The sequence below is a fragment of the Scyliorhinus torazame genome, chromosome 10 (assembly GCF_047496885.1).
Source record: "Scyliorhinus torazame isolate Kashiwa2021f chromosome 10, sScyTor2.1, whole genome shotgun sequence".
In the NCBI taxonomy this organism is placed as follows: domain Eukaryota; kingdom Metazoa; phylum Chordata; class Chondrichthyes; order Carcharhiniformes; family Scyliorhinidae; genus Scyliorhinus; species Scyliorhinus torazame.
The window spans coordinates 65,815,771-65,842,252 of NC_092716.1; the positions used below are offsets into that span (position 1 = coordinate 65,815,771).

The 26,482-nt window shown below is 44.8% G+C and overlaps 1 protein-coding gene and 1 long non-coding RNA gene across 5 annotated transcripts in view; one reads left to right on the forward strand and one right to left on the reverse strand.

The window, feature by feature from the left end:
- Nucleotides 1–2,903: 2,903 nt before the first annotated feature.
- Nucleotides 2,904–26,482, reverse strand: part of znf423 (zinc finger protein 423) — a 512,581-nt gene continuing 489,002 nt past the window's right edge. For all 3 annotated transcript variants that reach the window (XM_072518216.1, XM_072518217.1, XM_072518215.1), the window contains exon 8: nucleotides 2,904–3,534. In XM_072518216.1, coding sequence (XP_072374317.1) covers nucleotides 3,505–3,534 — 30 coding nt within the window. In that variant the 3' untranslated portion in view covers nucleotides 2,904–3,504. The remainder of the gene's footprint in view (nucleotides 3,535–26,482) is intronic.
- On the forward strand, nucleotides 10,931–18,659 carry LOC140384822 (uncharacterized). Of its 2 annotated transcripts, none has more exons than XR_011933151.1 (3): nucleotides 10,931–11,620; nucleotides 12,316–12,423; nucleotides 18,512–18,659. It is a non-coding gene; the product is annotated as an uncharacterized lncRNA (long non-coding RNA). The 2 variants fall into 2 exon arrangements; XR_011933150.1 differs by lacking the exon at nucleotides 18,512–18,659 and adding an exon at nucleotides 12,523–12,661.

Sequence of the window (26,482 nt, forward strand, 5' to 3'; positions counted from 1 at the left end):
CAGGAACTGGAGGGTATTGGTTCGGGGGGGGGGGGGGGGGGGGGGGGGGGGTGAGGAACAACGGGTGTCACTGTATGCCGATGACCTCTTATTGTATGTTGCGGACCCAGTGGAGGGGATGGCGGATCCTTAGGGAGTTTGGGGAATTTTCGGGACATAAACTTAACGTGGGGAAGAGTAAGCTCTTTGTGGTTCACCCAGGAGACCGCTGAAGAGGGTGGAAAGGAGCTTTCGGTATGGGGATCCAGGTAGCTAGGAGCTGGGGGGCCCTGCACAAACTCAATTTGACGCGGTTGGTGGAGCAGATGGAGGATTTTAAACGATGGAATATGTTGCCACTCTCACTGGTGGGTAGGGTGCAGTCGGTTAAAATGACCGTCCTCCCGAGGTTTCTCTTTGTGTTCCAGTGCCTTCCCATTCTGATCCCTAAGGCCTTTTTTAAACGGATATGCAGGAGCATCATGGGATTTGTGTGAGCCAATAAGACCCCGAGGGTAAAAAGGGTTTTCCTGGAGCGTAGCAGGGACGGAGGAGGGCTGGCCTTGCTGAATCTATGTGGCGACTACTGGGCAGCCAATGTGGCGATGATCCGTAAGTGGGTAATGGAAGCGGAGGGGGCGGCGTGGAAGAGGCTAGAGATGGCGTCCTGTGTGGGCACGAGTCTGAGGGCGCTGGTGACGGCACCATTGCTGCTCCCGCCGACAAGGTACACCAGGAGTCCGGTGGTGGCAGCGACTCTGAAGATTTGGGGGTAGTGGAGGCGTCATAGGGGTGAGGTGGGGGCCTCGGTTTGGTCCCCGATTCGAGAGAACCATCGGTTCGTCCTGGGAAGGATGGATGGGGGGTTTCTGAGCTGGCATCGGGCAGGGATTAAAAGAATGGGGGACCTGTTAAATGATGGGACGTTTGCCAGCCTAGGGGCGCTGGAGGAGAAATTTGGGCTACCTCCGGGAAACGCTTTCAGGTACATGCAGGTGAGGGCGTTTGTGAAACGTCAGGTGAAGGAATCCAGCACGCAGGATTCAAGACAGGGTGATCTCGGGGGTATGGGTTGGAGAAGGCAAGGTCTCGGCGATTTACCAGGAGCTGCAAGAAGAGGAGGAGACCTCGGTGGAGGAGCTAAAGGGCAAATGGGAGGAGGAGCTCGGGGAGGAGATAGATGAGGGTCTGTGGGCTGATGCCCTGTGTCGGGTTAATTCTTCCTCCTCTTGCGCCAGGCTCAGCCTGATACAGTTTAAAGTAGTCCACAGAGCGCATATGACAGGGGCGAAGTTGAGTAGGTTCTTTGGGGTGGAGGACAGATGTGTGTGGTGCTCGGGGAGCCCAGCAAATCATGCCCATATGTTCTGGACGTGCCCGGCGCTGGATCGGTTTTGGAGGGGTTTTGCGAGGACTATGTCCAAGGTGGTGAATGTCCGGGTCAGGCCGAGCTGGGGATTAGCATTATTTGGGGTATCGGACGAGCCGGGAGTGCAGGAGGCGAAAGAGGCCGGTATCCTGGCCTTTGCGTCCCTGGTAGCCCGGCGGAGTATTTTGTTACCGTGGAAGGATGCGAAGCCCCCTAGCTTGGAAGCCTGGATCAATGACATGGCAGGGGTCATCAAGCTGGATTCTTGCGGGTGGTGTTCTTATTTCTTGTTTCTTTTTTCTGTAGGGGTGGGTTTGTTGAAAATTTGAATAAAGATATTTTATTTAAAAAAGACAATGGTTTTGTGGTCATTAGACTTTTAATTCCAGATTTTTATCGAATTCAGATTTCACCATCTGCCCTGGCAGGATTTGGACCCTGGTCCCCAGATCTTGCCCTGGGTCTCTGGATTATGAGTCCAGTGACAATACCTTTGACTTTCCCCAAAGTTGTAAACATTATTTTCCATTAACTAGAACATCTAGTCTGTCATTTTGAAAGTACTGTTTGAGATTTTGATTGGGAGAAAGTCAGGAAAGAGGATTCTGTTTATTAACTGTGTGAAGTTTCAGCAGTTTCACAGCGTCTTTGACCAATCTTGAACTGTAAAGTTTGAGTGTTTTAGTTATCCAGCTATTAGAGAAATGGTTAAGTTCTTAGTTGTGTATACATTATACCCTGTATTAGTCAAGAATTTTAAATAGTTATTCATAATAATTTACATGTGATAGTTTTCATGGAATGGTTATTTAATTGTGAAAGGGTGAATAGAGAACCTAACCAAAAACGGAGAAAGAAAGCTGAAGTAAAAAGATTTAATGGCTGCCCTTTTATTAACTGCCATAAATATACATGTACTCTCCAATTAGGACACAAAACCATGCAGGACAAATAAAATACCAACATAAGGTTGTAACAGAAAATACAATAATACAGTTCACCTATATTCTTCTATCCTATCACTTCAAATTCAACACCACCTCCTCCACTTTGAATGGTGTTGCGGTGTTTCAGGTTGAAGCAGTGCCCTGCCAAACAATGCAGATTGTGGGCACTGAAAACAACAATAACTTGCGTTTATAGTGCCTTCAACACAGTAAAATGAGGTTGCAGTGAGCCATTACTGAAATAAACTGGAGACGATGCTGACCTCAATTTCACTGAACATCTCTGGGGTGAATTAAAAAACATAAGGGAGTTCTGGTGTCGTATAAAGGGAAGTGGAGTCATGTTACATTGGAAGTGTGCAACGAGTTTACATCCTCCAATCCTCCATGACATGCAGAGTACTGTCAGACACCAAAGCTGTTCGAGATTTTACAGTTAATCTTGACTGTGTGGTCGCTGCATGCCCACTATAACGTCGAGTTACTATGTAAAACTGAAATATTTGCATTATGTATGTTGGTGATTTAATACACCCTAATGTGGTCAAGACCTTCGGATAGGCAGAGAATAACAACCAACACATACATTCACACAAATACAAGGAAAATTAAGTGCGTGGTTTCCCTTTATTATACTGTCCTAGTTATTGCAATCAGGTAAATCACATTTTATAAGCAAACACCATCCAGTTGCACTGTAATCATTGTTTTTCTTTACATAGTTTTTCATTGTACTGTGAACTGGTCAATTCAATTAAAACATTCTTCTTTGACAAAAAGAAAAGAATATTCTGACAATGGCAAGCTAGCGCATCACAGTTATCACAAATGGCTAATTCTGCATTTAAAAGCAAGTATTAACAAAATACATCTAGTTATTTTGACACCTATTAGCTTACTACATTAAGCAACAAAGGACAACAGCGACAAAGCTGATGTTTCTAACACACTATAACTCTGATTAGAAGCAAAAGCTGTGAACTCACTAGTTAAAAGCAGGACAGAAAAATACTGAGCATAGAATACTTTTAATCTGTTACATTAATATTCATTTCAAACTGCTTATAATAGCAGTGCCTCATGGCCAAATCATTAGTTTTACATCTGGGTTTCAAATGACACTTTGATTGGATGTAATGTTCAAAAGTTCTCTCCCACTGTGACTCTGTCGAGTCTTCTGCAGAGAATATGTCTCGCAGTGCTGACACCTTACTGTGCGTGCTGACTCATCATGTGGTTCTGGAAAGACAAAAAAAAACCCATAAGGGATAAATAACACGTGTCCATAGCCATCCAGGGCTCACTGCAGATAATGTAAAAACTTGTACAGTTTAGCTTTATGCGGAGGAACACCAGTAATTGTTAGCTGCTCGAGATTCCATTTTCATTTGTTTAATAAGTACAAGATTTAATTCAATAATAATTCTTTATCAGAGAATCCAGTTGGATCTGACAAAGATACCTTTGTTTTGTTACAGGAGCACAATATACATAACCTTGAGTGTTACATGTGATAATAATGATCTTACATTTGACAGGACTGCAACTGATGGAGCTTTAGCACTGCTTAAACCTAAAAACTGTACATATGATGACATTTACATTCACTGCAAAAATGATTCACCAGTTTAAATCTATAGTGAAGGGAGACATTGTTACTTTTGATTCAATTGTGCATCAAATTGATAGTCATGTCTCATTCATATGGGGAGGGAAGGTGGCCAGAGTGAGAAAGGTGCTGCTTTAATCCTGGAGAGGTTATAGAGGAGGAGGTCTGGTGTGAGGTGCTCCGGAGAGTGAATGCCTCCACCTCATGTGCGAGGTTGGGGCTGATACAGCTGAAGGTGGTATATAGAGCGCACCTCGCGAGGATGAGCCGATTTTTTTCAAGGAGTAGAGGATGTGTGTGAGCGTTGCCGGGGGCGGGGGGGCGGCTTGCGAATCACGTTTATATGTTTTGGTCCTGTCCAAATCTAGGGGAGTACTGGAAGGAGGTGTTTAGGGTAATTTCCAAGGTGGCGAGTGTGAAACTGGACACGGGTCCCCAGGAGGCCATATCGGGGTGTTGGATCAGCCAGGGTTGGAAACGGGAGCGGAGGCAGATATCATAGCCTTCGCCTCGTTGATCACCCGAAGGCGGATCCTGCTGGGATGGAGAGCAGCCTCTCCACCCAGTGCCCTGGCGTGGCGGGGGGACCTGTTGGAATATTTGACCCTTGAGAAGGTTAAGTTCGAACTGAGGGGAAGCTCGGAGGGGTTCTACAAGTCATGGGCACTATTTATTATGCACTTTCAAGAACTGGATAACATCGAACATTAGTTGGGGGGTGGGGATGGGGGGGGGAGAGAGGGGGGCTGTGTAGATCAAGGGTGGCTACGGGTAATCCCTGATTCCTTTTTGTCATTTGTTTATGTAAACATGCAGGCTGATGTTTGGGGGTTGGTGGGCGGATGGGATCGTTGTTATTATGGGGATTGATATATCTTGCTGATTATTGTTTATTGTTGATGGGTGTAAATGTGGGAGAAAATGTGAAAAAGGAGAATAAAAATATTGAAAAAAAAATTGATAGTCATGTGAGGTTAAGTCGACAGACGTAATGTGCCAAATACTGTTCCAAATATCCAAATAGGGGGAATAACTCTTTCATTGTTGTTACCTTTAATATGAAGCTTTTTATCGATATTCAGCGAATTCTGTTTCTCGACCAGAAGAGGGAAGCACAATACCTGTGATTTTTTTTTCTGGTGAGCTTCCCTTCAGTTAAATATCTTTTCCAGCTTAAGAGTCAAAAATTCCAATTATTTTCAATTCTGTGCTATTTCTCGCAATAAAATCAATATATATATATATATATATGTATTTCCAGCCTCTACAGCTGTATCAGCCCCAACCTCGCACATGAGGTGGAGACATTCACTCTCCGGAGCACCTCACACCAGACCTCCTCCTCGATAACCTCTCCAGGATTAAAGCAGCACCTTTCTCACTTATGGCTGACAACATGCATTTTAAAAAGAGGTTAACAGTCTCCAAACCCATCTTCACAGATGTTAATTTATTCAGATAGAAATACTAGCTAAACCATCTCAGACTTCACTCTTTGCACTTAAACTACTGTAATCTGGTGTCAGAAATCAAATTAATGACTAAAATAAGAACAAAATGCAGTGGATGTTGGTGATCTGAAATAAAAGCAGAAAGTGCTGGAAAAACGTAGCAGGTCTGGCAGCATCTATGGAGAGAGTAGCATAGTTAACGTTTCGAGTCCGATATCTTGTCTTCGGAACTGCGGCCAAAGGTTTTGATGAGTCACATGGACTCGAAACGTTAACTCTGTTTTTCTCTCCACAGAAGCTGCAGGACCTACTGAATTTTTCCAGTACTTTCTATTTCTATCTCAAATTAACGACAGTCGGAGTAACTGATTGCTCCATTGATACACAAATAAAGTCCTAACTGAAAAAGTAGAAGCTGAAGGGGCAAATGGTTCCACTCAAATCTGCCTATTGTTTACACTACTTTTGTGTTCTGAATCAGTATTGGCAGGAGACCGACCCCTGAGGTGAGTTTACTAAAAAACAGCACTGGTTAGACATTCATAACTCACAAGATTTATATTGTCAAATAGAGGTCATGTTTTGGGCTCAATCTACCTTCCAAGTGTCAATATGAAAAGGACATTAAAAGGATGGCCAGTGTAAATGTTAAATTTTTGTACCCCTACGTTAGGTTACCCAGTTTGAAGAAATGTCACATTTTTAAGATGACATTTTGGAAATTCTGTAATTAATTTTACTGCTGAGCGATGACAGTAAATATTGAAAAATAAAATTGTATACTCTGGATTTTTTAGTGCTTGTGTAGGATTCCACTTTTATTAATCAGTCTAATGTAAAGAGGGAAAGGAAAAAGAACAAATTATTGAATGTTGACATTGTAGAAATACATTATGTTGATCCACTAAGGTGAGGATAAGAATGACAATTGTAGATATATTGGAATTTTGATTAGAAGTGATTAAAAGATTATAGTAAAGGTCAGGATTATTTACATGCTTATCTGGAGTTCCCACTAAGTAGTGCAGCCTTTTCAGTACAATTTGCCTGAAATTGGGCAAACTACCAAAACAGACTGCCGAATTGTAAGTGCAAATAATGTCCAGCAAAATCAGGTTTACATGATCTTTTGCGTTAGTTTAAAAACCATCATTAAAAACTGTCTCTGTGCACAAAACTGCCCATGCACCCAGATTGAATTAAGTATCAATGTGAATTTCCACTAATTGTGTCCATTTGCAGTCCTTCAAGGACGCTCGTAAATTACCTTTTTTCATTTTAAGAGTACCAATTATTTTTCTCCAATTACGGGGCAATTTAGCGTGGCCAATCCACCTAACCTGCACATCTTTGGGTTGTGGGGGTGAAACCCACGCAGACACAGGGAGAATGTGCAAACTCCACACAGACAGTGACCCGGGTCCAGGATCGAACCCGGGGCCTCAGCATAATAGGCAGCAGTGCTAACCACTGCGCCACCATGCCACCCGAGGAGGCTCTTAAAATGAAGCTTTTTTTTAGGCACAAACACACCAATAGCATGTTCTAAAAGCTTTTGAAGTTTTTTTTCTTAATTTACTACAAAACTGACAAAATTTGTCAATAAAACTAGTGAATAATTCTGTACAACCTTCGAAAGGCATTTACCATTATTTAAAATCAGGGGCGAAATTCTCCCCCAATGGCGCGATGTCCGCTGACTGGCGCCCAAAACGGCGCCAATCAGACGGGCATTGCGCCTCCGCATCTTTGGGGGCTGAGCCCCAACATTGAGGGGCGTCGGAGGGATTTCCGCCCCGCCAGCTGGCGGAAACGGCGTTTGTTGCCCCGCCAGCTGGCGCGGAAATGACATTCGGGGCGGCGCATGCGCGGGAGCGTCAGCTGACAGTTTCCCGCGCATGCGCAGTGGGGAGAGTCTCTTCCGCCTCCGCCATGGTGGAGACCGTTGCGGAGGCGGAAGGGAAAGAGTACCCCCACGGCACAAGCCCACCCGCGGATCGGTGGGCCCCGATCGCGGGCCAGGCCACCGTGGGGGCACCCCCCGGGGTCAGATCGCCCCGCGCCCCCCCCAGGACCCCGGAGCCCGCCCACGCCGCCTTGTCCCGCCGGTAAATACCTACTTTAATTTACGCCGGCGGGACAGGCAATTTCTCGGCGGGACTTCGGCCCATCCGGGCCGGAGAATTGAGCGGGGGGGGGGGGGGGGGGGGGGGCCGCCAACCGGCACAGCCCGATTCCCGCCCCCGCCGAATATCCAGTACCGGAGTCTTCGGCAACCGGCGGGGGCGGGATTCACGGCGGCCAACGGCCATTCTCCGGCCCGCTGGGGGGTCGGAGAATGACGCCCCAGGTTACTCAAAGATGGTGGATTTGACACATATTAAAATATTTTTTGTGATAAATCCACTTTCAACTGTATTTTAAAAATTAATTTGCTCGATGTGGGTGTCGCTGGTTCGGCCAGTATTGATTGCCCATCCCTAGTTGCTCTTCAGAAGGTGGTGTTGAGCTGCCTTCTTGAACTGCTGCAGTCCTGAGGTACAGGTACACCCACTGTACTGTTAGGGAGGGAGTTCAGGATTTTGCCCCAGCCACAGTGAAGGAACAGTGATAAGATTTTGAGTCGGTGGGCTGAGTGACTTAGGAGAACCTCCAGGTGGTTGGGTTCCCAGATATCTGCTGCTCTTGTCCTTTGAGATTGCAGTGGTCATGGGTTTGGAAGGTGCTGCCTGAAGAACCTTGGCGGGTTATTGCAGTGTATTTTGTAGATGTCGCTATTTGTCGGCGGTGGAGGGATTAAATGTTTGTGGAAGGGATAGCAATCAAGCGGGCTGCTTTGTCCTGGGTGGTGTTAAGTTCTTGGATGTTGTTGGAGTTCGAGTGTTGTTGGAGCTGCATTCATCCAGCCAAGTGGAGAGTATTCCATTACACTCCTTGTGCCTCGTAGGTGGTGGACATGCTTTTGGGGGGGGGGGGGGGGGGGGGGGGGGGGGGGGGGGGGTTTGTGGCCTGGCCCTTGATCGGGGCCTACCGATTGGCAGGCGGGCTGGTTCCGTGGGCCTTCTTTACTCCACCTCGGGTCCCTGTAGGGCTCCGCCATATTGCCCGGGGACCGGCGCGGAAAAGCGAACCCCCGCGCATGTGCGGAAATACGCCGGCTGTTCCACGCATGCGTGGACTCGCGTGGGTCGTTCCCCGCCGGCTGGAGCTGCAGGGATGACTCCGGCGGCAACCTAACCCCCTAGAAAGGTGAGAATTCCTCACTTTCCGGGGCTGTTGACGCCGGAGTCGTTGGCGCCGGTGTTCACTCCGGCGTGGGGACATAGCCCCATTTTTAGAGAATCACGTCCCTTATGTTTGGTAGCATGCGAATGACTGAGTGCAAATATAAGAGAAACAAAACATTTCTGGAAACCAGCATAATTTCTGCTTGAATTTGTGCCTGGATCACCAATTGTGCACAAGGCTGAAACTCCAGGCCACAATCTTTACATATAATAAGGTAAGTAAGAATAGGAGTTGTTTATCAGGACGATGTGAAAGGTTTATCGATGCTTATACATTAAATGCATGTCAGCTGTCATATGCTCAAGTACCCACTGGCAAACATTCTGGATTTAAATCAAAACCAAGCCCATTTTGCATACAAAATCAGTGGAATTTTGACCTTCAAAACTGGTGAAAATCCACTTCAGCTTTTGATTTCAGAACCACGCCATTTCAGACATTGTGAGAGAAAATGAACGTTGCGGACTCCACTGACAAACACTTTTGTCGTATGTTGCTTATTCCCACGCGGGAGTGCCTTATTCAACCTGTGTAGCATTTTCTCCTTGGCTTACCTTACTTGTTATCTCCATTGCTATTGTTATGTTGAAATTTCGAATGAAAATGAAAGGGGAATAAAGTACACTTGCACTGTAGTTATGCACCGTTATAGAGGTTTGACATTTTAAAATCTTTTATTTTAAATGGTCTCCTACTCAGGCAGCAACAAAGACAATGGGGCAAATCCAAAATTTGAGAGAAATAGTTCCAAAGAGCCAAACGAAGTTAACATATTTTCAACCATGCTTGTTATGTTTATTTCACAGCTGCAAACAGACCTCAGGTTTTTGTATGAGTCTAAGGGCCATCTGCCATCGGTTTTATTTACTATGCCCCAAATCAAGGGTAGTTGGAATGTGACATTAAGGCCACAATCAGACCAGCCACGACCTTACTGAATGGCAGAGCAAGTTCAAGGGGGTCACATGGTCTACTCACGATCCTAATTCCTATGTTCATATGTGAAGCAAATTGCAGGTTTCAAGACTCGATTCAGTACATAAAATTATCAAAGGCAAAAAAAGTTCATTATAACGCTGTTAAGACAACAAAGTAAAACTTTTGAGACAAACCTAGTTTTAATAGCCACTTTCATCAGCCGAGTATAAACACTCAGGTGGTGTGAAACAGATATTGGTGCTGCGCAGTTTTACCTCAAGTCGTTCCATTCAAACACGATAATTATAGCTATTAAAATAACTGTCTGTAACAAACAAGGATTCAACATGCTAATAATCCAGCATTCGTACTGGTAACAACATACAAAAAGAAACAGCAGTTGTCATAAACTTTACTTTTCAGAAAAAAAAAAGATCTACAGAGACTATTAGATTTCTGCCTGTCCCCATGGCCAACCCACCATCTTGGAAGTGAGCCAGTTTGGGGAACTGCAGCTGTGCACTCTCTCCTCCTGCTGCCTGACCTGGTTTTCCTGGTTGTGTATTGTATAGAGACAGATGTGCGAGGCTCATCACTACCACATCTGTCCCAGTACCTGACATTGGACAAACGCAGTACCCAGTGGGACCAGCCATCTGAGAAAGCCTATCTTAAAAAAGACAAATGCTATTTTGGATCAAAATTCTCAAGATAGCTGCTTGAAGTGATGAACGGTTACATCAGTCTTTGAAAGCCACAATGAAAAGCTATTTAAATGCTCAAAGTTACTGTCAACCTGGTGACACTATGCCATATAATTAATGACAAGTTGCTTCAAATGACAACCAGCACGAGAATTTATATTGCAAATATTAACAGCTTTTACAGTTAACTTATAAAGTTGTATTTTCCTGGTCTTGATCTGAATTGTACAATGAAAAATCAATGAGACATGCATGATATTCAATGCTTTTATTATATCAGTGTGAACTCAGCACTGGCATCCACACACTGCCCTGATTGAATAGCTGGATAGAAGCTCATAGTGGGGGGAGTAAGTTGGAATGGGGGTTACTGGGAGTGGTTAGAAGATATAGGGTTGGCATGGAGGGTATGTGAGGGCTAGAGGATCTTACTGTTTTTATTACAACTGGGATGAAGTGTCACAGCAATGAGGCAGGCCTTTCAAACAGCTCGCCTTGACACTTAGCAGCCCCAGTGGCTGGCTGCCCCTGCACTGTTTCCGGGGTTGGTGGGCCGACTCCAGAATGCATCCGCTATCCCCGCCTCCCCAGAGCAAAACTCATAAAGTTCAATACCCTGATGCCGCCTTCCACCCAGATCCCTTGATTCCCAAGAGCCCAATCTAATTCCTTCTTCAAATTACACAACGTTTTGGGCCTCAACTACTTTCTGTGGATGCAAATTCCACAGATTCACCACTCTCTGGGTGAAGAGATTTCTCTTCACCTCAGTCCCAAAGGTTTTACTCCTTATCCTCAAACTATAACTCTTAATTCTGGACTCCCCAATTATCGGGAACATTTTTTCTGAATCTACCCTGTCTAATCCTGTTAGAATTTTGTAAGTTTGTATGAGATCCCCTCTCACTCTTCTAAATTCCAATGAATATAATCCTAACCGATTGAGTCTCTCTGCTAAGAAAATTGATTGACTGCATGTAATGAATTGTGACGCGAATAGAGTTGATTGATTGTATGTAAATGAGAATGCAACTAATTCCGCCCTTGAATCTGTACATTAACCCAATGCGAACCTTAGCTCAAGTGAGAAAGAGTGCTGCCAAGCTGCGGAGCTTCCAGATCCTTCTCACAGAGCTCTGATATAATAAACTGCTTCTTTACTCATTCAAAAAGGCCTGCGTGTGAATATTTTCACCTCTAACAAATGCGTAGCCGGCAGAATGTTGCTGAGCCAGATGCCGATTGAGCCGGTGAAGAAGGCGAGTAGTCAAAAGTATGACCGCCAGAAATTAGAGTCACACGGCGAGACGGACGGATGGCGAAGCAACATCCAACGAATCTGGTATCAAGGCCAAGTGAGTACAAGACTCAGTTTAAAACTTTTTTTGTTTGTCAGTTATACCACTGAATGTAGTAATAATCGGCTGCTCGAGGACCCATGCTAAGCCTGAATTAAGGGGCAATTGAGCCCTCACATGAAGGCCAGCGTTAGTTGGGAATCCGAGACGCACAGATCGTTGCGTGTTAATGGTCACGGAATTTGCCGTGGCACAGTGACAAGCCAGGACCGCCACCCTAAGGGAGTGGACGATAGGTAAAAGCCTCTGAGCACAGTCGCCTAATACACTGGATACGCGGTTGATAGAGACGACACTGTTAACACATCATGGAAAAGAGAGGCACAAGGCCGCTTTTCACTGAGTCTGGCGTACAGACAAGAGCAAAAGACTCTGGTACAAAAAAATGTTCAGAGATGGGTGGGATCCCAACGCAGAACAAAGAAAATGTTAGGATAAACAAAAGTGAGATACGGCAAAAAAAAAAGGCGGGTTATCTCGGCATCCCAGTTATCACATGTATGGTTAAGGTGGGTGTTGTCAAGCATGATTTTCCTATCGTAAATCCATGCTGACTTTGTCTGATTACCACTGCTTTCCAAATGCTGTGCAATAAAATCCTCGACAATTGACTCTAGCAACTTCCCTACTACCGACGTTAGGTTCACTGGTCTATAATTACCTCTTTTCTCTTTACCTCCCTTTGTGAATAGCGGGGTTACATTCGCTACCCTCGAATCTTTAGGAGCCATTCCAGAGTTCCTCTCATGTGGTTCCTTGTTGAGAGTTGTTGATCTGCACCATTAACACCTTGGGAATAGGTAAGACTGCCCATTTGTTTGGTTTGGAAAAATTGCACAGAGTGGCAAAAAAAATCTTTTAAATGAAAGAAGTCTAATAAATATCATTTCTTTTCTCAGGGAAGCTTTTTTACTGGTGGAAACTTCGTACCTCAATCTAGAATCAGATGAATCATGCAATTGTACATGGCACCTTTCATGGCTTCAGGATATTCCCAAACAATTTGCAGTTGAGTCCTTTTGAAATGCAGTCACTGCTGCAGGGAAGTACGGTAGCCAATTTGCCTACAGCAAGATCCCAATGACAAACTTAATTGGGGCAACCTGCGAATATACATCCTGTACAGGAAGCCACCATGTACCCACATGATATCCCACTTGAATAGAAACAGAGGCTGAAGCCTGAATATTTGTCCGTTCATGATGTCATAAAGGCAGATCTTAATGACATCACATCAGGATGGGTTCCGTACATTTAACTAAACGTATGACAAGGGTGACTGAAGGACACAAGTACTCATACAGACATCTCCCTTCATAGCACTCAAGATGATTAAAAATTTAAGTGAGCACATTCCCCCTTTAAAATAATGCTTTCTTGTTATCTGGGAAATGGTGTAATTTTGGTGCCAGCTGTGCAAAGGCGTTCCTGTGCCAGAAATTGGTGTTTTTGTCCATTTCTACAGTGCAGAGCTGGACCCAAGCCACATGCAAATGATATGATAATGTGACCTACTGCACTTTTCACCATTGGTAAATTAAGGGGTAATTCCCGTGATTAATCCTATTTTTTGTTTGAAAAAGTAACTACACTAACTCAATACTTGTTTTATTTAGAAAATAAATTGATTTTTGGAAAACAGTATTGGTGAAAAACATGATTTTTCGTTTAATATTTGCTTTCTTATTCACAGCAATACAAAAATATTTAATGCACTTTAAGCATATCCAATGTAGATTTAGAAGAAAGAAATATTGACATTTCAAAGCAACCAAAATCAATAGTATGGCAATTGTTTTACTTGTCCCTCTCGAATCAGAATCTTTTCCAATCCTTTTTTCCCCCAGATCAGCGCATTGTGTGTTAAATAAGATACGCTACCCGAATTATTAGGAAACCTTTGTTCTGTTAAGAATAACAGGCACATCTCATAATTAAGAGATTATACAGCCCAACATTCCAGCCATTGCTAATTTTAGCAAAAACGACTTGCATTTAAACAATGCTTTTAATGTCGGACAGCAGCCAAAGATACTTTATAACAGGCAGAATAAGATAAAGACTGACACCGAGCCAGAGATAAACATTTAGGGAGGGGGTGACTAAAAGCAGGGCCAAAGAGTTCTGTTCAGTGCAGGATTTTAAAGAATCAGAGAGATGGAGAGGAGGAAACTGCAGAGCTGAGGGCCAAAACGGTTTGGCAAGGGGCAGGAATACACACAGGCCATTTGGAAGAACATGATTGTTTTTGGGGGGGGGGGGGGGGGTGTGATTGTGTAGTCTGGAGGTTAGGGGGGGTAGGTCATCAAGGGATGTGAACACGGGGATGAAAAATGTAAACTGGAAGCATGAATGGGACGGAGATGCCAATGATGACCACTGACCAGAGAGATGATGAGTGAGCGGGTCGGTTACTGTGGTGTAGGTAATGGGCTGCAAAGATTTAGGTGAGCTGAAATTTATTGAGGGTTGACTTAGGGAGGCCAGTTTTGAATTATTTAAATTTGGAGGGGGATGGGTGGGGGGTCAAAGAAATGAAGAGCAGTGGTTCAGTGAGTGCACGGTCACCTCTGAGGCAGAAGGCCTCAGGTTCAAGCACTGCTCTGGAGACCAGTGCACATAATTCAGCCAATTTATTCTCAGTTAGCTGCTGCCAAGCTGCCGGGTATTCATAGCAAGATGTGGTTGTGGGTTTGGTACATCCCAGCATTAAGAGGCCATGCCTGTGAAACCACATGTCTTTTGGATGTGGGTGACATTGACAAGGCCATTTCAGAGGGTGAGTTAGGAGTCAACCATATTGCTGTGGGTCTGGACTCACATGTGGGCAAGGCCAGGTAAAAATGGCAGATTTCCTTCCCTAAAGGACATGAGTAAACCAGATGGGTTTTTACGACAATCGACGATAGCTTCACGATAGTTTTACCTTTACTGAGACTAGCTTTATATTCCAGATTTATTAACTGAATTCAAATTCCACCAGCTACCGTGGTGAAATGTGAACCCGTCTTCCCCAGCATTATCTTGGGGGCTCTGGATTACTAATCCAGTGACATTACCATTATGCCGCCGTCTCCCCCAGATGTGTGCAGCGAAAGGTATCCTGAACCATGGGGAATCCCATTGTCCTGGAAAAGCCACACAACACTCTGGCTGCTTCTGAAAGAACACATTGAAGTGCAGAGCCTCTATCATCTCGCAGCAATGGTTGCTGGACTGGGAGATGTTAGATATATCAGCCGTTCCAACCCAGATGGACCTTACGATGATAGAATCCCTACATTGCAGAATGAGGCCATTCGGCCCATTGAGTCTGCACTGACCCTCTGAAAGAACACCCTACTTAGGCCCACTTCCCCGCAACCCCACCTAATCTTTGGACACAAAGGGGCAATTTAGCATGGCCAATCCACCTAACCTGTACATCTTTGGACCGTGGGAGGAAACCGGAGTACCCGGAGGAAACCCACGCAGACACGGGGAGAATGTGCAAACTGCACACAGTCAGCCAAAGTTTGAATTGAACCTGGGTCCCTGACGCTATGAGGCAGCAGTGCTAACCACTGTGCTTGCAGTGATTTACAGATGTTGAAACCCATGGTCACATTCAGCACCATTGGCAGTGCTGTCCCCACATCTTTGAAGCTGCAGGTCCACTTCCAAGGAGCAATAAGAATTCTTTTGGAAACACTTTAATGAATCACAGATGGTAATCACACTACTCCTGGCGAAGCTGGAACTAAGAAAAGTGCTTCTGGGAGACGCAAGTAGATATGGTCACCTGCTGAGAACTATTCTCCCTCTACCAGCTTGTCTTCTCCTTTGCTGCCCTGCATCAACTCCCTCTCCTAGAGCTCAAGGAGGACTACAGCTATGGCACCTATGGCTGGCGTTTGTCCCCAGAGCTCTTGCATTAGCAACCAGCACCTTTTCCATGTTTAGCACCACTCTCTGCAGTCTTCACCAGCTTTAGGCACCTTCGCCAAACATCCAGTCCTTCCACAATCTCAAATGGAGTCAGTAGAACTAAACTGTAAGCTGGCTGATAATGCCTTTAAATAGGACTAGTGGGGGTCCTTCATGCTGCTGATCGGATGTGTAGCTATACATATTTAAGAGAGGGAGTTAACGGGACAGGTGATTTCAAAAAAGGCAGCGCTGATGTCAAATTAACATTAGACACTGACTGATGTCACAAACTTCCTACTCTGCATACTCCTGGCGCATGCTCATTATGCCCCCAATTGACGTGATCTATGTGGCCCTTGCCAGAGGCGGATGGAAGCAGCACTGACACCATTTTCCTTTGAAAGCAGCTCCTGTAGCTCCAAATCTACATGGTGCTGTGGACCCAAATTTTGTGGTCAAAGGAATAGATAAGGAAGAAGGGAATGCCCTAGGTGACAGTATGTGAATGAGAAGTGAAGTCCGCACTGGGGATGTTTTGACTGATGCCGAGGCGAGAGTGGAACCAAGAAAGGGAAATTTTTCTAAACTGGACAGCAGCAGATGAGATAATGTGCTTAACTGTGTTGCAGGCTGCACAGGTGATGAGGAAGACTTAAAAGGATATTGCGCCATACATTCTACCAAAGAGAATGTGGTGCATGACTTTGCTTAGGCTGTGGAGAGGGCAGAGGCTTTATTGCAAGGGTCAAACAAGGAGCAATGGGAAAGACAGGTACTGAACTGGTAGGCCCAGTAACAATACATTCAAGCATTTTTAGAGGAAATGGAATTTGTAAATGGGCTGGTACAAGGACAGAGTCTGAACACTGTCTGAAAGGGGGAATTACAATATCAACTAGCCAGGATGGGCAGTTCGACTCAGCAATTTAACTACTTCAGTGGGTTAATTGGCAAGATGTGTTGTCTCCATACAGAAAAGCCATTTTAAATTGCTTCCTCCGACCAATTTATGGTGTAAATAGTTGAAGAACATTTATAATAATTATCAACAGAAATGGCTGACGTAAATAAAAACAAATTCACTTTAGAACCCAGGCTTACTTTCACAGGTTGGCAATCTACGTTAAACAGCCAACAATGAATTGAAAAAATCCATTTGGTAACAAGCAGCGTGGTTTTCTAGTATAGCTGGGCAATTATTCAAAAGATCTATTTTTCAAATTGCAAACAATTTATTTTATAAAACAATCTAACTGTTACAATAATGCTAAAATCATTTGTGAAAATATATATCAGTCACTGAACTCCGATCATTTAGCTGATATGGGAGCAACCTTTGGAGCACCTGAAGACTTTGGGAAAGGCTGTTGTCAGCCTGAGCTCTCAGGCAATCATGTGACTGTGCAGTTAACCTGTCAGGACGTTCTTATTCTGAGTGTCCACCAGATGTCACAATTGTTATTACTCCTCAATTGTATGTCATTATCCAACAAATGCTCTAGATTGCAAATAGATACAGTACTGCACGATTCACCCACTAATTTCAAAAGCTGAACCATTCTGCCCAACTTCAGCCAACAACCTAGCTGATGTGGTAAATGCAAGGCCCACTACATTTATCGTGTGATGATGAACAACCTCTTACTGTGAAGAGCCACCTATATATTCAGCTTAAAAGCCGAAACACAACTGTAATCCAATGACATTACAAACCAATATAAAGGACATCTAAAGTTAAGTAGCGAATCCATATTTTTGCTGGAATCCATCTCCTTAGAAAGAATGCAAGATCAGCACAGGATGGACCCAATCAGAGTAACATTTCTTCTGTTAGTGGCAGCTGATTGATTACACAGAAAAGATCGATAAACTGAATTCCATGGGACCGGATCTGATAATGAACTTTTCAATGTCACATTACAACATACATTAATTGATGCCTTTGAAGCTGCAGGTGATGGAAATAATTTTTTTGGCCATGTCATAATTAAATCCGTTCACTGTTTAAGACTTTGGATGGGATATTGTAGAGTTGGCAGGTTTTGTGCCAATCAGAGCCCCGCGTTGTCTCTTTTCAGGAAGGCCTGTAGCATCTTGTGCCACTCAGGCACTTGTCAGGCCAGCAGTGGCCCTTTCCTGGAATCGAGGACCCTGTGGACCAAAGCCCCACCCACCAAGAACTTCCAACCAATCAGAGGCCAGCAGTTCTTCTGTACTCAGCAGCACCATGAAAACGGTTGTGATTCCAGCATCCAGTCATGGCTTCGGTTTGAGGAAAGACCCAGGCACAGCTGGGTGATGGTGGAAAGTGGGGCGGGGTCAGTGGCAAGGTTAAGGGAGTGGCTTTCAGCAATGCTGCCCCCTTCCCGATGCCAAGCCCCTTGTTCAGGCGTTGTACCTTTGGACCAGGGCCCCACCCCCTCCCCAACAGCCTGGAGGCAACATGTTAAGGTTTGCTTGCCATGCTCCCTGCAAATCAACCCTTCATCTGCCACTGGGTTAATGCTGGCGGCAGCGGAATGAGGCCCTTAAGTGTGATTTTAATTGCCTACTGAAGAGCCTCAATTATCAGTGAGACGCGAAGGCCGTTGATGGGAGTGGAAGCGGGAAGGTGGCCCCCCCTCCCACCTAATGAAATGCTCCCCCACCACCATACCCGCCAAGGGGGAGGGCGGAAGATTCCACCATTGTGATACATCCCAATAAAAATAGCTGAATTTTCCGCAGTTGGCCCACTGAACATTAAACACAACGTGGCAGTATTTCCCTGGTGGTTCCTCCCAAGCTTCTCCTGGCAGAAAGAGAGCACAGTTGGTTAGACAGCTGGCTTGTAATGCAGAACAAGGCCATCAGCGCGGGTTCAATTCCCGTACCGGCCTCCCGGCACAGGCGTCGGAATGTGGCGACTAGGGGCTTTTCACAGTAACTTCATTGAAGTCTACTTGTGACAATAAGCGATTATTATTATTATTTCCCCAGGATTTTCAGTGATCTGCCACTGAAGTTATTCGCAAGATCAGGAGAACATGCAAGGAAATTCTATCCCAAGGTCCAAGACTAATTTGAATTAATTGCAGTTAAGAAACCACGTGGGCTCCACCTTAATTACAGTCAAAACCAGCAGAAACCCACGTGACAATGGTAAGAACGAAGCTGCCAAGGGTTTTTGCTTTTTCCAGGATTTTCTGACAGGCTAAGATGCAGAATTTCTACCTGCCCCGCAGTAGGCAAATATCATCAGGTGGTGGATCCATGGGCAGGGGCTCCCTATGCCCATTGTTCTGGCTCACTCAGAACTTGGTACGGTACTCCAGCCAGTTGTGGCCTCCTGGCCAGGTAAGCAGCTTGGATCGCAAAGAAAGGAACCATTTTAAAATATAATTTTGATCAGGCAATAGAGTGGAGGGGGGCCTGGCAATTGTCCACATGCCAGGCACTAAAGATGTACTCTGTTGCCCACCTGCCCATACAGATTAGGTGCCTGGGGTAGGCCGAACACTGGCGAATGTGCTCCACCATTGAGAAGGAAGCATTAGCACTGCTACCATCCCTTCAACATTTTAAAGTTTATGTCCAGCATGTCAATAATCGAAGCTTAGTCTATATCAACCATCATCCACTCGTGCTTACAGAAGAATTTAAAACTCGGAACGCAAGATTGTTCCAAAGGAGTTTATTGTTGTAGCCTTTTGATGTTAAAATTATAATATTCCTGGAAATGGCAATATTATTGCGGATGCTTTGTCATGTTTTTAAATGTTGATAGGTGGCACAGTGGTTAGCACTGCTGCCACACAGCACCAGGGACCCAGGTTTTATTCCAGCCTTGGGTGACTGTGTAGAGTTTGCACTTTCTCCCCGTGTCTACGTGGGTTTCCTCCAGATGCTCCGGTTTCCTCCCACAGTCCAAAGGTGTGCAGGTTAGGTGGATTAGCCATGCTAAATTGCCCCTTAGTGTCCAAAAGGTTAGGTGGGGTTACTGTGTTACGGTGATAGGGTGGAGGCCTGGGTCTGGGCCTCGGTCGATGCAGACTCGATGGGCAAATGGCCTCCTTCTGCACTGTAGTGATTTTATGATAGGAATTGGGGGAACTTAGGTAGTGGGAAACGAAGAATGAATGGATGTGTGTTTTGTGTCACGTACCTTGGTATGAGACATCCTTTGCAATGACGTTCCATTCCTCTAAGGGTGGAGGTATGTTAGAGTCCTTCCTATCGATTTCCCCGTTTATCCATTTCTTTGGTTTTATTTTATTATTTTTGGTCCGTGGACTCATTCGGAATGTGCCTTTAACCAGTTGACTTAAACTGAGGCAGCCTGCAAGTCAGGACAGTGTGTTCCAGGATTTGATTTTTGAGAATACAGACTCGCCGGCGCCAAGAGAATCTTACAAAACAGCTTTGGAGGAAGTTGGTTCGATTGGCTGGGCATGCCAGGGATAGTGTTCTGGCTGACAACAGTCAGTGATTGGTTCTTATGGGATGCTTCTGAGAGAGCTAGTCAGAAGTGATCAGACCTTGAATGAAGAAGGAACTCTCTCCCTCTCTGCTGAAGTAAAGGAATGCTTTATTGTTCTAAAACCAATTAATGCCTGGCACATCTTTACTATATAGCTGAAATGACCTTGAATCTACAAAGTAGACAGCCTTGCCAGAGAAAGCCCATTCAAGCTTAGAAGGCAGAAGCGCCAAAGCGTAACCCTGAACTGCTTAAAGACTTAAACTGAAATCCATCCTAGTGCATCCTTTCTACTTTACCGTAATTTTCCTTCTGTCGCCACCACACTGCCCCTCTATGTTGTGTGTGTGTGTGTGATAAGCCGGAATTCTTCGGCCGTTAGGATTCTTTGTTCCCGCCGGCAGCGCACCGCCTGCGGGTTTCCCGGTGGTGTGGAGTGGCTTCAATAGGAAATCCCATTGAGAGGAGGAGGGACCCATGCGTAACTGCCAGGATTCTATCTTGAGGAATTATGTAACCAATGCACTGAAATCAACTGTTTAATTTATTTGGATTTATTTTACCATTAACGGAAATTATTTCATCTGAATCTTTGTGCACCTCAAGTCAATAGTAAATATTTTTGTAAGTGCATAGTCCTCATAATACAACCCAAAAGCTATCACTGTAACAGCAGTCTCACCAGCTTTAGTGAGAAAACTATAAAGGGAATCTCAACTCAACCTTTCAGCCTTATTCTTAAAAACCTATCCGAGTTCCAAACTTAATAACATACGCACGTTACTTAATTAGCAATGACATTTTCAGTATAGGGCTCAAATATCCAACAAGTTGAGACAGCGATGGCTACAGTTGAACTGTCCTTTTACAAATTTCCTTCTTGTAATCTTTCCAGTTTTAGCATTAAATCCAATTGCGAGCAACTTATACTTGGGGCTAAAATCTTACATCGGAATCCCACCGGCAGGCCGAAGAGCAGATCGGAGGCCGCGCACGCCAGAAGGAGGACCTGTTCAGCGATTTGCCGCAGACAACCGCCTGCAGATACACCATAATTAAAGAACTGATGTTGCCCAATCAGAGGACTGGCAGCTCTGAAGCCTCAGCAACATCAGCAAAAGAGGTGGGCGTTACTGATGCAGGCAGGAGTCCTTGAGAGTGTCTCAAAATGGATATGCCCTCAGATATTTATGTGCGCATTATAAGTAAGAGGGCCAAGGCCCCATTGGACAGAGGGGAAATCCCTGCAAGGAGATGGTTGTGGCAGTCTTCGCTGCCCCCAGCCCCCTCTTTGGGCTCTGATGGATCCCCTGGCTGATGCTGGAAAGCTGTCGTCATGCAGCTGCTGGGGTCTTCACAGAGGGTGGGGGTCACTCTTCCATTGGCAAAATATCACTGACTCTGTGAAATGGCCCTAACTGGTTCTTTAATTATGTAATTGGCTGCTTGCTTCCATGGAGCAGGCAACAGATATAACGCTGCTGGCAAAATTCCGTTCCGACAAGGTTCCCCGCTACTTCACCAGCCTCTCCGTCCCTGCCACCTGGGGGCTGGTAAAACCTATCCCTTTGGTTGAGGTCATTTTCGGGAAATCAAGATGCCACGCATTTCAGATCGACTCAAACAAGATACAGTCACATTCTGCTCCAATGTGTAAAATCAGATTAGGATTACTTTTTTAGTTCTAGACTTTCAATCCAACTATTTGAGGCTAATCGGAGTGCCCATCCCCACCCCCGACATCTCATCTCAATGGCTTTAATTTAATTGTCGCCAAAACAAATGCGTTGTGACTATTAAATCCAGTCAGCTCAGCATTAGCTATACAAGATACGTCTTGACAATTATTATTTTGCTGATATATTGTTGAGATTTAATATATTTCATAGTTAATCTGTAGTAATAAAGACATCTCCCACTCCACGTGCTCTTCACACTGATTCACTAGCCTGTCTGGTTTAAATCTGCAATACTTAAGTGCTAGAAAATGAGTGTTAATCCATTATTTAACATATTGTACTGTCACTGATCCCAAACGTGTCCCCATTTTACAATTATATCAAAAATGGTATTGCTGTAGTTTTGGTCATCAAGAAAGTCAAAGCAAGCATTGTGAAGATAACATGTACCTTAAATTTTCAAGACAGCGGATTTTAAATAAATGAAACTTTTGCTGGCCCAATAGTATATATTCAGCACATTAAGTAACAATGGAATCTCATGTAGCTAAAACGATTTGCATGCTTCATTACATGCAATCGCAAAGCCAAACCTTATTTACACCTTTTCCAAATAATAAAACAAAGCATTTAATTGTCTTTTTCCAGTGTATTTTTATCTGCTTATTTTTAGACTAGTTTGACAATCTTCCAATGATCCAGGACTAACAGATGGCCTGTCTTAAAGCCTCATATGTTCTGTAGTTTGCACTCCTGACAAACAGTAAACGCACTCAACGGGTGTGCAGTGAATCGTGTGCAGCAAAGGGGGTTATAAAAATACACAACTGAATTTGGTTGGTTCGGCTGAACATTTAGACCAAATGCTAGCTTGGCAACATAGAGTGTGGTAATAGCAAACTACAATTACTGGTGGCAAAAGCAGCAGCAGACAGTATGCCATCCTGTATATGTACATATCTGTACATGCTCTGGAAGTGACGTCACACAAGGTTGGTACTTTCTTCATACACTGCATTCCTCTTCAAACCAACACTGAGATCAATTTATTTTTGTTGCACTCTTTGTCAGGTAAGATTCAATGGTCACATTTAAAGGTCCCATGTTATTGCTAACTGAGTCAGACGATGCACACTTTTTAATAATGTGATCCCACTAAACTCTGACAGCAACCATCCCTCCCATTCCCAGTGGGAACAGAGATGAAGCTCCTTGTCTCCACAGTAGATTTTCCCTCTCTATCTCATCCTTTGCCACCTGGTCTCAGCTCAATATTGTCTAATTGATCGTCACCATTACAGGATCTGTGGTCCTCAAAATGATCGGTAAGGTCTCTCCCCACTTTTCCTTTGCCCTCCCTATTTAAAATCGGTCTCTCTTTCTTCTCTCTGCAACAACAATGTCCTTGCTTGTTACGGTGCCTCCACCTGTGCAGTGAGCCTCGGTGCTGACACATTCAGAAGTTCATTCATGGGACACAGTTTTCAGTGTCTTCATTTCTTTTTGCTTCTCTCTGCTACATTTCTTCTTCTGTCTCACAATTTTCACTCTGTGTTTTCTCATTCTGTGTATGGGTACATGGTGATGTTTTTAAGAAAGCAAGCAGGCTTGCTAATGCAGAGGGTTTAGAGTGAGGTGGAATCAGAGTGATCTTGTCTTTAGTACATTTAAACAAAAATTGGAATTGTAGTGTTGTGCATAAAGAACCAGCTTGCTGCTGTACATTTTCATCTGTTAAAGAGAAAATGTTATTTGACTATATGTAGCAGGTTTGTAGCCAAGAAAACATTACTGAATGGCATGGTTCCAGTTTGGGAGGTAAAGTTAGAGTGTGCGATTCAGCGACCCTGTTGCGGCCGGTGCAGATCTGGGCACAATAGGTGAATTGCGCATGAGCTCCACTCGGTTCTGTGCCGGGTCGATTCATCAGTCACCCGACTCATTTACGGGTCATTTAAATACACAAACACCGGCTTCACCTAGTGCCTGGGACTCACCAGTCACGCATGAGAGACCTCGCCATGGCGCTGTTTAGTATTGGTCCATGCAAAGGTCATAACTGCACCCGTGGGATCTCCCAGGCCATTGGCAATCCCGGGTAGTCGGGGATGGGGCGGGATGGTACCCTGGTACTCCCCTTGGCACCTGGGCACTTCCAGCCTGGCGTTGCCACACAAGCACCGTGGTCAGGCCAGGGAGGGGCCTTGCCAGGTCAAGGGGAGGGGGAGGGGTTCCCAGGGGCCTCCCCAAGGTTTCGGGGGGATTGGGGGGGGGGGGGGGGGGAGAAGCAGGTCAGGGCTGTGGCTGCCGGACAAAAGGGTTCTTCGAGGTGCCTTTCCTTTAAGCGTGGCATTTGGTGGGAAGAAACCGCCCAGGCCAAAGTAACTCCAAAGTGCCGCTGGATAGCGGGATGTTGCTCAGCGCTGCAGCCGGCAAGTAACACCCCGCTGAATGTACCGTTTAGTTAACTTCAGTCTGCTGAATCGTACCCATAAATAATTCATCTCAATACTTCCCATTTCAGCACATTTTTTATTATTGCAATAATAATCCTTGCATTTATATTGCAAGCTGATGCCAACAGATCACAAAATGCTTCAAGCATGGGACACCCCCCCCCGACTCACATGAACTCCGCCCCCCATCATTCCGATACCCCCCTCCTTCCTCCAGTCCGACAAATATCACCCGCCCCTGCTCCAACCCATCTGAACCATTTATCTTTGAAACTTACCGTCTCCTTTTAAATTGGCCCTTTAAATGTCTCCTTTACAGCAGCTAGTGTCGTAAAAAGGGGACATTTCTTACCTCTCTGCGCACCAGTTACATCTCATCGATGCAGCCTGGGGTGCGCTTCGCTGCTCCTGTTTCACCCAGACTGGGTAAGTCTGTTAGAGATTGCAACTCGGAGGAAGTTACAGGCCATGGTGGCACAAACTGGCAAGTGGTAAATGACCAGTAAAATTGATTTTTAATTAGCATTTGCAAGAGGAGAACATTGTCACGAATACCTTGAAAACTCCTGACTTTTGTTTAAACAGCACTTTTAACATTCATGGAACAGGCTGATGGTCTTGGTTAAAGCAGGCACGAATATTGAGAGTTTGTGGAACAAGACTAATTTTTAATAAACTTCTAGCTAGCTTTATTATGGAATCTTGCCATGTATAGAAAGACTTACATTTACATAGAGCCGGTGATGACGGCTGGGCGTCATAAAGTGCTTTACAGACAATGAATTACCTGTGAAGTGTAGTCAGCTTTTGTAATGTAGGAAATACAGCAGTAAATCTGCACACAGTAAACTCCTGCAAACAGCAATGTGAGAATGACCAAACAATCTGTTCTTTTGTGATGGCCCCTCAGTCCTGCACTGTTGGGAGTATCAGCCTTTATTTTTGTGCTCAGGTCCTTGAGGGGGACCTGAACCCAGAACCTTCTGACCGAGAGGTGAGAATGCTACAAACTGAACTATGGCTGATCACAGCGATCACAGGGAGGTTAACTTGGATAATCCCATGAACTGGGTGCAGCGACCATTACGTATGACTAACCTGCACCAGTGGATCACACCGTGGAAAATCGCAAGTTCATGCTGCCTCCACATTTCCACAATTACTGTCTGCAGCCAGCACTCCTATTCCCCGATCACCCCTTTGCTCACTGACCTAGCTCCTAGTCAAGCAATGCTTTGAATTAAATATTCTCATCCCTGTTTTCAAATCCATCCATGGCCTCACCCCTCCCTATCTCTCTGTAAGCTCTTCCAGCCCCACCATGCTCTGAAATATCTGCCATCCTCTAATTCTGGCCTCTTGTTCATCCCCAATTTTAACTGCACCACTTTTGGTGACCGTGCCTTCAGTTGCCTGGGACCCCACCGAACTGCAGCAACATACATGCCTGGGAGTTTTATTCATTACTGATCCATGCACATTGCAGGGATAGAATGAAATGGGAATAATGTTACAAAATCAACTCAAGCACTTTAATCCCAAGTACAACATTTTAGTGGATCTCCAAATATTAAGTAATTTAATTTGTTTATATTTTTGGAAACGACAAGGCATGTTAGGTTTCTTATTTTACTTCTGCTGTCATCCACCAATACTGCTCACTATTCCTGGTTCATCTTGGAATGCAAAGATGATACCCGTTTATCTTCTCGATTACAAACTGTCTTCTTTAACTCTTTCCCCTATGCCCCCTCCACCCTCATCTCAAACAACAAGTGCAAGACATTCATGGATTTCTTTGTTACTATTGAGGCTATCCAATCCGCTCCCTCTGCTTCCCTTCCTCCCATGAGCTCGTCAGACCAAATCTCCTTTCCCGGTATTACCGTTACCCTGGACATAAACTACGATTCAATGCCATGCTTAGCACTGTTGTCAAATCAGCAAAGTTGGTTTAAATGAGGAGCATGAATATATATATTTTTTTGCAAACCATTTACAACAAATATTGAAAAACTACCAGAAGGGCAGCATGGCGGCGCAGTGGTTAGCACTGGGACTGCGGCGCTGAGGACCTGGGTTCAAATCCCGGCCCTGGGTCACTGTCCGTGTGGAGTTTGCACATTCTCCCCGTGTCTGCGTGGGTTTCGCCCCCACAACCCAAAGATGTGCAGGTTAGGTGGATTGGCCATGCTAAATTGCCCCTTAATTTGAAAAAAAATAATAATTGGGTACTCTAAATTTATTTTAAAAACAAAAAAAAACCTACCAAAACAAAATGTTTAACTCTTTGTTTAGCATATTGCAATGAGACGGAGCAACAAAAAGCCATTTAGGCTTTACACTTTGGTATTGC